Source organism: Artibeus jamaicensis, unplaced genomic scaffold (genome assembly GCF_021234435.1).
Source record: "Artibeus jamaicensis isolate MK-2021 breed Jamaican fruit bat unplaced genomic scaffold, CSHL_Jam_final contig_464, whole genome shotgun sequence".
Taxonomy (NCBI): domain Eukaryota; kingdom Metazoa; phylum Chordata; class Mammalia; order Chiroptera; family Phyllostomidae; genus Artibeus; species Artibeus jamaicensis.
In genome coordinates this window covers 7979738-7991874 of record NW_026521842.1, presented here as the reverse complement: position 1 = coordinate 7991874, position 12137 = coordinate 7979738, and the positions used below count along the sequence as shown (strand labels likewise).

Below are 12137 nucleotides of genomic sequence, written 5' to 3'. Positions count from 1 at the left end.
AACAAAGTCACTACCAACTGCAGTTGAGACCTAGAACAACACCAGGCCTCCAGAAGTTTCCTCTGCACTTCTTCAGGACTGTCCCCATCCAGGGGTAACCTCAGGGTCACCAGTTCTGCGGGAGGACGGTGTGGTGGTATCACACCGGGGCAGACCCCAACTTTCAGGCTCACTAGGCTGTGACAGACAAAGCCGGGATACGGAGTCCAAGGGTCTCGCCTCTCCTCCCAGTCTGCCCTGCATAGCTGTGTGCGGTCAGTCAAGGCGCATACCTGTTCAGAGCCTCTATTTCTGGTCGGTTTCGGGTTGATGGCAATACCTCCCTCTGGGGGTATGGGCTTCAGGGGGGAGGTGTGGAGGTGGGAAGGGTTCATGCAGTGGTGGGAGACAGGTGAAGGGAGCCAGCAGGGGTGCTTCCAGCCTGGGAGGTCCTGACACCCGGGACTCAGGGGGCGGTGCTCTTCAGGGCCTGAGTAGCGGCCAGGCCCGTCCCTCCCGCCAGGCCCCTTCCAGGTGCCCTCTGAGCCTTGGTCAGTTGCTCAGCTATCAGAGTCCCGTAGCACAGGTGGAAATGCCACCCTGAGGACACAGGCTCTGTGCTTCTGACCTCCTGTTTTCTTGGGTCATCTGTCTCCTGTCCCACTTGTCAGCTCCATGACTGTAGGGGCTTGTCCCTCCCTTTCACCACCTTGTCCCCCCCTTCACCACCTTGTCCCCAGGCCCCGGCATTGGGGTCACACGTGGGAGAGGTTCTCCTTGTTGAATGGCCACGTAAATTCAGTCCTGAGGGACCATCGCACACCTGTGGGCTACTGAGACTTGTCTGTGCTATGAAGCCCTCAGAGTAATCACACCTACCGCGGAGATAAGCTCAGACAAAACAACATAAAATGCAAGAAGCATGTATTTTTATCATGAGGTTTTCCTTGCTCAAAACCCAGTTACTTTTACTTTACACATATTTTTAAAAAGATTTTATTTATTCTAGAAAAATGGGGAGGGAGGGAGATAAAAAATCACCGTGTGGTTGCCTCTCACACACCCCCTACTGGGGACCTGGCCCACAACCCAGGCATGTGCCCTGACTGGGAATCAAACCAAAGAAAGACCCTTTGGTTCGCAGGCTGGCACTCAACCCACTGAGCCACACCAGCCAGGGCTACTTTTCTACATAACTCTAACAAGCGTGGTGCTCTGATGTCACAGGCTATGACAGAAGAGCAGTGATCCTTTGAGGTGTAGGGGAAGGTCCATTGGCAGCAATAGGGAGTAGCCATTTGGCGTCAAGGGAATAATTGGGGACGCTGTACAAAGCAGACAGTGTCCTCAGCTGAGGCAGGCGAGTGCAGCAGCTAGCAGCTCTCTGTCCCGGTGGCACCAGGGGCATTGCATTGCTGGGCTGCACTGCTCGCCTGTGGAGGGTGCAGTAATAACCATGGCCCTCAGACGGCCAGAAGAGGTCAAATTATGCTCCTTTAAGGAAACAAGGGGAAGCAGGAGTGTGAAAGGTATTTGAGAAGATTTGTTCTGGGACTGGGGCCCAGACTAGCAGCAGACTGTTACCTGCCACTTTGCTTGTGCTGTATGACTTTTTCTTTGTGGAATTAAAAAGAACATCAAAATATTTTGACAGGCCTTCCCCCAGTGAGCATGTGTGAGTTTCTGCCCTCAGGGCCCAGTGGAGCTGGCGGCAGCCTGGGGTCTGGCAGGGCTGGGTGGCAGTGGGCGGGCAGATTCTGAGGACCACCTACTGCCTGCCGTGCCGGGCCCCGGCTCCTCTGTTGCTCAGCACACACTTTCGATGTGCATGCACACAATTACGTGTGCTGGAGTTTGGCAGAATGTGGGGGAAGAGATCCATTGCCGTCTTGGGGACTGTCAGATTGAATCCTGGATCTGTCTCTCAAAAGCAGGGGCCTGTGACATGTCCTCACCTCTCTGTGGTGCAATTTCTTCTGTAGCCTGGATAAATAGGGGTAAATACAGTGCCCCCATCCCCGGTGTTGTATGGTTAAATGAGATGATACATATAAAGTCCTCAGCGTGGTGCTGGCCGCGTGGTGATGGCCTGATAAATGTTAAGCAGGGGCACCTGTGCCTTTCTGTGTGGGAGGGGCTTGATGAGGGTTCTGTTTGTAGAGCCCGTGTCTTTGCTTGTTGCTGAAAAAAGTATGTGCCTGTCTGTTCACAGTTGCCAAAAGGTAGAAACAACCCAAATGCTGGGTAAACCGAAGATGGTATAACTCCCCCTCCACGGAACATTATTCATCCATGAAAAGGAACAAAGTTCTGACACATGCCACAACATGGGTGAACCTTGAAAACATTAAGTACAAGGAGGCAGCTAGAAAGGACCGCATAAGGTAGATTCATAGACATGAGATCTCCAGAACGGGCAAATCCATAGACAGAGAGCAGACTAGTGGTTGCCAGGGACAGGTGGTAGGGGTTACAGAGAGTGGTCCCTCAATGGCTCTGGGTTTCCTTTCGGGGTCATGAAAGGGTCTGAAAACAAAATTGAGGCAACGATTACACAGCATTGTGGATGCACTAAAATACCACTGAGTTGTAGGTTTTTAAATGATCAATGGCTAAGTTTATGTCATATGAATTTTATCTCAGTTTTTTTACAAAAAGCAAGGGGAGGCGAGGGCTGAGCCCCCACCCCCAATATGTGCCACACCCTTACACCAGCACTGATGTCATGGCACCATCATTACTATTACTGCCATTGTTGTTGTTGACTGTCCAAGGTGGGGCAGGCAGGGGCTCCCCTGCCCTCCGACCTGCCTGACACCTTTTTTTGGAGGCCAGGGTTCATGGGGGGGGATCAGGAGCACCTCCTGCCTGGTGTGTGTGGAGCAGGGCCCTGTGGAGCTGACGGCGCAGAGTGGGTCCCCTGTGTGACGAGTCCACTTGTGAAGAGAGGAGGTGCGTCCACAGTGACCCCAGCAGGCTGCCTGGGTGGCAACCCTGCCCCACCCCCGCATGACACACAACCAGTGTGCTGAGCGGGGTCCCCGGCTGACCAGAGTTTCCCAGCCTCCCACATCCTCCTGACCCAGAGTGAGCCCTTTGAGGCTGTTTCCAGACCAGCTTTTCCTTCGGGGTCCAGAGCCGCCTCCCTAGGAGCTGAGCCAGTGTCCCGTTCACATGTGCCTTGAGTCAGCCTGAAGCCTTGTCTTAGGGGCCTCTGACGTCATGATTCATATTCACTTTTGGAGAAATCTCCATGGAAACTGGCAGGCAGGATTGGGCAGGAGGGAGCTGGCTTCCCAGAAAGACAGGAGAAGCAAAGACCAGAGAAGGGGGCGTGAAGGGCTCCGTGGGGGGGTGGCTGTTTGAGGGGCATTTGGTCATCCCACTCCATGCCCCATCTGACACGTGGGAAGTCCAAGAAGGTTCCCAGTTTGGAAAGTGCACTGCTCTAAAGGCTTTGTGAGGGTCATGGGGGTTCCTGAGGTCCCTCTAGGTCTTGCTTTCTATAGCCCAGATTCAGGGGTTGAGGGGGGACCAGGGAAGAAGCTCATCTCAGAAACAAGAGCAGAGGGAGCATATTCTCTTCCTGGACACTGGCAAATATGAAGCCCCCCCCCCCACTGGCTCCCACCAGTCCCTGAGAGCAAAAGGACAAAGGCATCCCCAACCTGTTCCCCGACTCTTGTGGGAAAGCAGTGTCCCCAGGACCTAGGACCCTGGCTAGCAGACTTCTGCCACTCCCACGCCCTTGTGGTGTGGTCACCCTGCAGGCACTCAGCTGCCAGGCGGTCACGCTGAACTCACCCAGTCAGAGCCTGGCTTCTAGCAGGACCCACTCAAGCTGGGGGCGCGGGATAAAGGCTCCGAGTCTTAGCCAGGGCTCCCAGTTCTTGTTAATATCTCTTTGATGAGAGCAATTTGGCAAGGATGTAAAATATGCTCTTAGCCTTTGTCCCATTAATTTCATTTCTGGGAATCTGGCCTAAAAAAAAATAATCCTAAATATAGAATAGAATAGAAAAACATGTTTCATAAGGATGTTCATTGTGGAGTTGTTTACAGCAGGGGAAGATTAAACTGCTGTGCTGTCCATAGGGGAGCAGGTAGGAGTGGTGATGAACGGTGGCCAGATTTGTTACAGCCACTGACATGATGGTTCACGGGGTGTGTACGTGATGTAACATTATGTGAAAAAAGGTGAGTTACAAAGTCATATGACTGCATGATTTGGGCTCTGTAAAAAAAAGATCACATATTAAAAAAATCAGGGGAGGAAAAGCAGGAACCCTAACCACACAAAAAGTAAAAATTATATTAAAAAATAATCAGGAAGTAATATATCAAAGTGCTAATGAGTGATTCTGGTAAGATTTTCTCTGAAAGATTTTGTTCTATTCATCATCTCCCAAATTATCTTGGATATACATGCATTGCCTTTCTTAGTCCAGCTTGAGTTGTAATTTGCATTCGGTGAAATGTACTGTTTTAGTGTGCAGATCTGTGAGTTTTGACGAATGTACGTAGTCAAGTGACCACCACCACAGGCGAGAGAGAACATTGCCGTCACCCCAAAACATTCCCCACCCCGTTCTGTGACTGATCTACGCCCCATCCCTGTGGTTTTGCTAATTTCAGGATGTCATTTAAATGGGATCACAGTACATCTTGCACTGCTTTTACATGTAGAAATAACTTTTAATCTGCTTACTATTCTCTTAAAAGTTCCTCTTAGAGCTGGATTTCCTAGCTTCCCCCGGAGAATTTAGTTCTTCTTGTTTCTAACTCAGCCTTTATCCCACGCAGGAATCTTCTCCACTGTTGCTCTGATCCTCATGTTCCAGTTACCGGGGAATTGTCAGTTATCTGTAAAACCCTCCCAAGGGTGTGGTGGTACCTCCGAGGAAGGGTGTCCTCCCTCGACCAAAGACCAAAGAGCAGCGTTTGGGGCCTTTGAGCCGGATCTGTCCCACTTCCCTAGTAAACCTCACAGGCACTGCCTACAATGATGATTAATAGTAACGGCCATAGTGGTAGGGGCAGTAGTTCACTTTTCTTACTAAACATTTTATTCTGGAACAGTTGGAGAGGCCCAGAAAGCTACAGAGCTGGTGCAGAGAGCTCCCATACACCCCACACCCTGTCTCTCCCATTCTTAACACCTCACATTAGCATGATACATTGGTCACAACTAACGAACCAAGATTGACGTGCTATTATTAACCTTCATACTTCATTCGGTTTCCTTAGTTTTCATCTGATGTCCTTTTTCTGTCCCAAGACCGGATCCGGGATTGTACCGTACACTTAGTCATGTTGTCTCTGTCGACTTCTCTTGGCTGGGACAGTTGCTCAGACTTTCCTTGTTTTCCATGAGTATTGGTCGGGTGTTTGGAGGAATGTCCCTCAGTTGGGTTTCGTCTCACATTTTTCTAATGGTTAACCAGAATTGTGTGCTTGGAGGAGGAAGACCCCAGAGATAAAGTTCGGTCTTTTTCATAATAGTTGATTTTATTGAGGTCTTCTAGATGTTCCAGATGCTATGCTAAGCCCTTGACAAATTGGATCTCCTTTAAGGCTCCTGATAATTCTATCTATTAAATTCTCATTTTACTGTTAGAGGAAGCAGGCTCAGAGAGGTACAGTAACTTGTGTAAAGACACACAGTAAATGGCTCAAACATAGGTCTCATTGATCATGCAGATTTTGCTTTTAGCCAACACTGGTCCAAACAGTGGGAAAGCAATTCATCTGCTATTAAAAACCAGTATGTATTTATTTATACCCAGCCTTTCCCCTAGAGCCTGCCTGTGTTGCAACTTCTAATCAGGGACACACTGAGACAGCGAAAGCAGGGTCATGAGAAAGGCAGACACAGGCAGTTGGCAAGCCCTCGCTCTTGCCCATCACTCATGTCAGCAGTGGGCTTCTGGAATGTGCTGCCAGGGGCCTGGTGTGAGCCCTGGGCAGAGTCTCATTGTGTCTCGGGGTCTCCAGGGTGGCCGTGGTGGGACACAGAAGTCTCAAGGCCTTCTATTTGTGCACCCAAGGTGGGGTCTGAAGAAACAAGGCCGGTCATGCACTTGATTTGGGTAATCAAGTCCAACTCGGTATGGTTGCACTGTCCCCTTGTTGGGATTTTCAGAATGGGTTCTTGTGTCTGTATTGTTTGGTGTGGTCCATGATTCTGCAGATGCACTAGCAGCTGTGGCTTAGCCCATGTCCTCTGGTCTCTGTGCATATCGAGGGGTCAGTGGGCTGGGGTTTGGAGGCTGACCGGACCTTCAAAAGGGACAGAGGTGGGCGTGGGCCACAAGGGAAGGCTTTTGGTGCATCTGGGCCCCCAGGTGCCATTGTTTTCTGGAGCTGTTTTTTTAAAATTTATATAATTATTTTTAATTTTTAAAAATAATAACCAAAAAGGCATCTTCCCAAGTGTGTTATGTATAGTGATTATAAGTAATACACGAATGGACATTTTTTAATTGGGAAAATATTACTTCATTTATTAAGAAAATAATCATCTCAGTGTCAGGCACTGTTCAGGTACTTAGAGCAGAACAGGTGAAAATTCCTGCTCTCGTGATGCTGAAACACGAGCAGGGGAGACAGTCAGTCAGCAACACACACAGTAAATATTTGAATGCTGGCTTGGGAATGAGCATATAAACCAACCCCGGGGCCCCTGGTTTTACTGATACTCTTGGGACAAGGTGTGCTGTGAATGCTGAGTCACTCACTTATTGCAGACATTGAAAACTTAAATTGTAGGAGATGCCGGAATAGGGTACAAAGTGAGGGGGAGCCCCCATGTTTGCTTTGGGGCACACAGACACGCGGCCCTGGGATTGGTGCCCCGGGGTGAGCCGTGTGCCAGTGAGAAGTGCAGGATGGACTTGGCTGTCTCCCCACCGGGGTCTGAGCAACCTGGTCGCTCACCTGGGCCTGTGCAGCAGCCTCCAGGCTGTTCGCTCCCTGCTTCCACCCACTCCTGAGTCTGTTCTTCTTGCAGCAGTCCCCAAGGTGCCCTGAAACTTGCTCAACCCAAAGCCCCAGGAGGTGGGGCAGTACTACCTGGACCCCCAGCTTCGCTTGCCACGCCCTCCTGGAGTGGCCTACCCATCACTCCAAGGCATTCCGTACCCCGGCCCTCCGGCCCTTTGCCCTTTGGTCCTCCCTGAGCACTCCCAGCTTGTGCCAGCCTCTGGGCCCTTTGCTCTGGCTGTGGGCTCTGGGATGTGCCGTATTTTGCCATGTTTAATGCACACCCATGTTTTTGGTCCAAACTTTCAGGAAAAAAGTTTTTGTTTTGATTTTTTAATCCGATTATTTACTTATATTTAGGTCCTTGTGTTTTGTACTATAAGGGAATTTTAGCATTTATTTTTTAAAACATACTATGTATAAGAAATTTTATGTAACAGATTTATAAAACACAAGAACAGTTACCAGGTTTTCAGGTACTACCCATGTATAATACACATCCTTATTTTCCCCTAAAAAATGTGGGCAAAAAGTGCACTTTACACACAGCAAAATACGGTGCTTTCCCTCTGTCCTTCCACAATCCTCCAGCTCTCAGCCACTCGTCACCACACCCTGTTTTGATTCTCGGTGCAGCACCGCTCTTCTTCGGTAGTTTATTTATTTGGGTATTTTGGTCCTTTGTTGTCTCTTTGCCTCACTGGGCTCTTGTCTCATTCACTGTTACACCCCCAGCACCCGGTGTGGGGCCTGGAAAGTCAAAGGTGCTCAGGAATATCAAGGGATGAATGGGTGAACAGATCAATTGGTCAGTCACTCTAACTTCCAGAGCCTGGTAACTGATTGTATCAAGGGAAATCTGAGGCAGCCTAAGCCTTCAGCTTTCTCCACCCTCTGCACCACCACATTATCTCAACTTTGGAAGACAAAAATTGAAATTTAAAAACCTCATGGAGGTCCTCAGTCATCCTGGTAAAATCATCTGGTTGAGCCATAGATTTTACATTGTGCCTCTTTCTTGCAGCACAGCTTAGTGGTCAGGGTGCCGATTCTGAGTCAGCCACGGATTGAGTTCACTGCTGGCCGTGCCCCTTCCCAGCTGGGTGGCATGGCTCCCTCGGCCCCAGCTTCCTCATCTGTGTAAAGGGGATGATGGCCCTGCACCTGCAGCGTGGGCCTGTTGGGAGGATCATAGGGGACAGCACTTGCCATGTGCCCGGCAGCGCTTGGTGCATGTCAGGCTTGGGAGATGTGAGCTGTGCTGTACTCACCTCTGAGTCTGTCGGAGTCTGGCTTCCTGGGGCCAGAGGAACAAGGACACCGCGGGTGCTGGTGGCCAGTTCATTTGTCTGGTGCCTTCTGTTCATGATGGCAGAAATCACTCAGACAGCAGTGAGTGGCTCTGAATTTCTCTTGTCCCACCCTCACATCGGTGCTGACTGATGATGGCCTTTATCGTCCTTTCTATAAACACAAATTGTGCACTTGCCATGCGTCAAGCCCTGGGGAGAGAGAACAGGGACCAAGATAGACACAGGCCTGACCTGGCAGAGCCACAGCCCGGCCAGGAGGCAGACATCAAACAAGTAACGGGTGATACAAGTCCACAGTCGTTAACCTGGGCATGGTGAGCATGGAGGGCTCAAGCGAGGATGTGACTTGGTGGGCTCTGGGGTCTGGAGGGTCGTGGGCTCCCCTGAGAAGGCTGCTGAGCTGAGACCTGGAGAGTAGAAGAGGAGATGACAGGGTGGGGCCATGGCCTTCCTGGGACAAAGAGCAGGGTGCGGTGCTGTCAGCAGGCCTGTGTGGGAGCTTGGAAAGGGAGAGAAGACGCAGGGTGGGTCTAAGAAGGAAGCGAGACCAGAGCATGTCAGTGGGGGGTGGGAGCTTCTGCTTCATGGTCAGACCACTGGGACCATTGAAGGATGCTGAGCAGGAGAGTAGGGGGATTGATTTGCCAACTTGGCTTGTGGCCCAGGGTACTGAGTGGAGAAGGCACACCTGTGGGGGAAGACGAGGCAGGTTACAACCCATGGCGGGCTGTAACCGCTTTCTGAGAAGGAGAGGGTTGTGGCTCCACCTGCATTAGGACCCCACCAATGCGCAGAGGAACAGTGCACAGGCCTTGGCCCAAGGCTCCCCCAGTCTAGTTTCAGCTACATCCCCAAACAAACATGTGGGCGAGTTTCCTTTGTGGCTCTGCCCCACCAGCTAGAGTATGTGCCAGCTAGGAAAAGTGAAAAGATGTGCCTTTGGTCCCTACAGGTGCCAGGTGTCTGTACCAGCTAGGTTTGCTGTTGCCGCAGTGGGGGTGTTTCCAGAACCTTCTTCTGAGGCGTGGACATTATGCCTGATCTTGTAACCAATGCATATCTTTTGTTTGTCTTTTTTTTTTGCTGCAGCCAACTGGGTACATGGAAAACTCAGTCTCCTACAGCGCTATTGAAGATGTTCAGCTGCTGTCCTGGGAGAATGCCCCGAAGTACTGTTTACAGCTCACAATTCCTGGGGGAACTGTCTTACTGCAGGTAGGAGAAATAAACATGAACCAGCAGTTTCTTCTCCCAGCCCCACTCACTCGCCTTCCTCTTTTTTCTTAGAGGGAGATAGCCACCTATCAGGAGGAAAGGTTCTTTAACCTGGGGTGTTTTTTTCTCCAAGTACAAGGAAAGTGTAAACCGGGGCTCAGTTGGTGAAGAGGGAATGCACACAGATTGAGCGCCTACTGAATGCTTGCCACAGTCTGGGAGCTTTACATATTGTGCTGTTATTTCTTTTAATAAACCTGAAAAATAGGCTCTCTGATGTCCATTTTACAGATGAGGAAACTAAAGCACACAGGCACAGTTGTTAAGGCCTTAAAAGGCTGTAAGAAGCTAATAAGCAGCAGGTGTCCCCTTTTGCTTTACTTTGAGTGAGGAGGTTTCTTACTTGTTGTTAATCGAAATCTTTTGAGACTCTGATGGAAGTAAGAGCTGTGCTCTTGGAAAAGAGTGCATCTTGTGTGTATTGGTCAGAGCTGTTTGATGGAAATGATGCAAACAATATTCAAACTATCCGAGGCAAGAAGAGAATTTGATGTTGTAAACTATTAAAGTAGCTGGGAAGTCTAAGAGAGGACTTCAGGCGTAGCTGGATCCAGGAGTTCACCACCATCATTAACATTCAGTGTCTCTCTCTGGCTATCTCCTGGCTCTGCTTCATTGTGTTGGCTTCTTTGTCAGGCAGGGTCTCTCCATGTGGTGGGAAAGATGGACTCTGGCAGCCTCAAGTTACATTCTTGGAGCTTGTCAGCCTTAAAAATGTGCAAGCCCATTTCCTTCCAGTATCTGTCTACAAAATCTGATGGAAGGTTCTGATGGGTTCTGCTTAGCCCTGCACCCTGGGGAATACCCTGCCTGCATTACATGCCCACCCTTGACCACAGGCAGCAGTGGACTGTGGTAGCCCTACCAAGACCTTGTGGGACTGTGAGAGTTGGGTCCACCACAGAAGGAATTATGGCAGGAAGAATAACATGGCTGCTGTAGTACATACATGCGATGTGTTCCATATCATTTCAGGGAGAGCCACCCCAGTTTCCAAGTTAGGTGCCCCTCGTTTAGAGAGAGTGCACTCTGTCGTCATTGGGAGAACATATGCATTGGCCTTTCTTTTACAGGCAATTTCTCTCTAACTCTGTCACTCCCCCGAGACCTGCTCTGAGCCCAAAGAGATGCGCCCTAAAACCCATTTCATAAGTGGCCACTGGGTTGTACAACAACAGTGGAGCCAAAAGACACGCAGTTGGGCCCCTGAGGAATGCTGAGCTCAACAAGACAAGTCAACAGCTAAACATCCTTTAGAAAAATCCCATTCTTTACTGTTATTTCTTGGAAGACACCAAAACTATGCCTGCCTCTCTGTTGAGTCTATGAAAGAATGGTCAGTCCCAGCCTGCTTGGGTGGGAAAAGTAGCAGTGGAAGATGAGTGAGGCAAGAGAGGGGTCCTGTGGAAAGCTGAGAGAAGATGGGTGCCGAGAAAATCCCGTCTGAACCACGGAGCAGTGAGCCAGCCTGTCCCCTGTGCTGCGGGAGGAAGGTGAATAAGCCCCTTGGCCCCTTTTCTGAAGAACTCCTGGGTCCTCTAGGGAGACCTAGCCATAAACAAATGACTGCAGAGATAGCAGCTAAAATAGAGGCATGCCCCAGAGGACTGGAATTCCAGAGTGGGGAGTGACTTGCTCAGCGTAGGGGTACCAGAGAAAGCGCTCTGGGAATGGAGACATTAGAGCTGGACAGTGAGGGATGCGTAGGAGCGTGCCAGGATGGTGGCACACACTCTGGGCTGAGGGAGCTCAGGAGTGAAGCATGAATTTAGGGGAGGGTGCGTTTGCTGCCTTGTGGGGGAGGGCAGAGGGGCGTTCAGGGCCCGGCGGATGCATCTAGAGCTGTTCGGTCACAGCCGGAGGATGTGAGTCTCCTTAGCTGAATGAAGAAGCTGAGGGCAATAGGAAGCTATTAAAAGCTTTTAAGGGGTAAGGGGAACAGTAGAGGGATTAGTCTGGTTGCCTGGCAGAAGCAGCTGGATATGTGAGTGCCAGAGGGAGGCAGGAGAGAAGAAACCCTTTACATAGTCCAGTTGGAGGTGTGGCTCAGTGGATTCAGTGCCAGCCTGCCAACCGAAAGGTCACTGGTTCAATTCCCAGTCAGGGTACAGGCCAGGCTGTGGGTCAGGTCCCCCGTTGGGGGCGTGTGAGAGGCAACTGAACTGTGTATCTCTCAAACATTGATGATCTCTCCCTTTCTTTCTCCCTCCCTTCCTCTGTCTCTAAAAATAAATAAAATCTTTCAGATAAATAAATAAATAGTCCAATTAGATAAAAGAGGCCGCGAGCCCCCAGCTCCCTGGGCATGGTGGTCATAGTCCCTGTGACTGCCGGTGGGAGCAGCAGGGGCCTCGTTGCTTCTGGAGCTGGAGGGAGCAGCACTGCCCCCCAAGGAAGTGCGCTACGTGCCCTGGGGACAGAGGGGCAGTGAGGCTTGGAGGGGTGTGGGTCACTGGGCATGTCCCTTTAACCCAGGCCATGGCTGCAGGCCGGCTGTGATGACTCGCCTGGCTGGGGCTGCACCTGGCAGTGGCCTCACGCAGAGCCCTCCCCGCTGTGCTGACAGACGGGCTGGCCTGCGGCTGCTCC

The 12137-nt window shown here is 50.6% G+C and overlaps 1 protein-coding gene across 1 annotated transcript in view; it reads left to right on the top strand.

Annotated features, from left to right (window-relative positions):
* The window catches only part of CMIP (c-Maf inducing protein), a 227574-nt gene that overhangs the window by 133560 nt on the left and 81877 nt on the right, over positions 1-12137 (top strand). The window contains exon 2 of the mRNA XM_037142455.2: positions 9363-9488. Coding sequence (XP_036998350.1) covers positions 9363-9488 — 126 coding nt within the window. The remainder of the gene's footprint in view (positions 1-9362; positions 9489-12137) is intronic.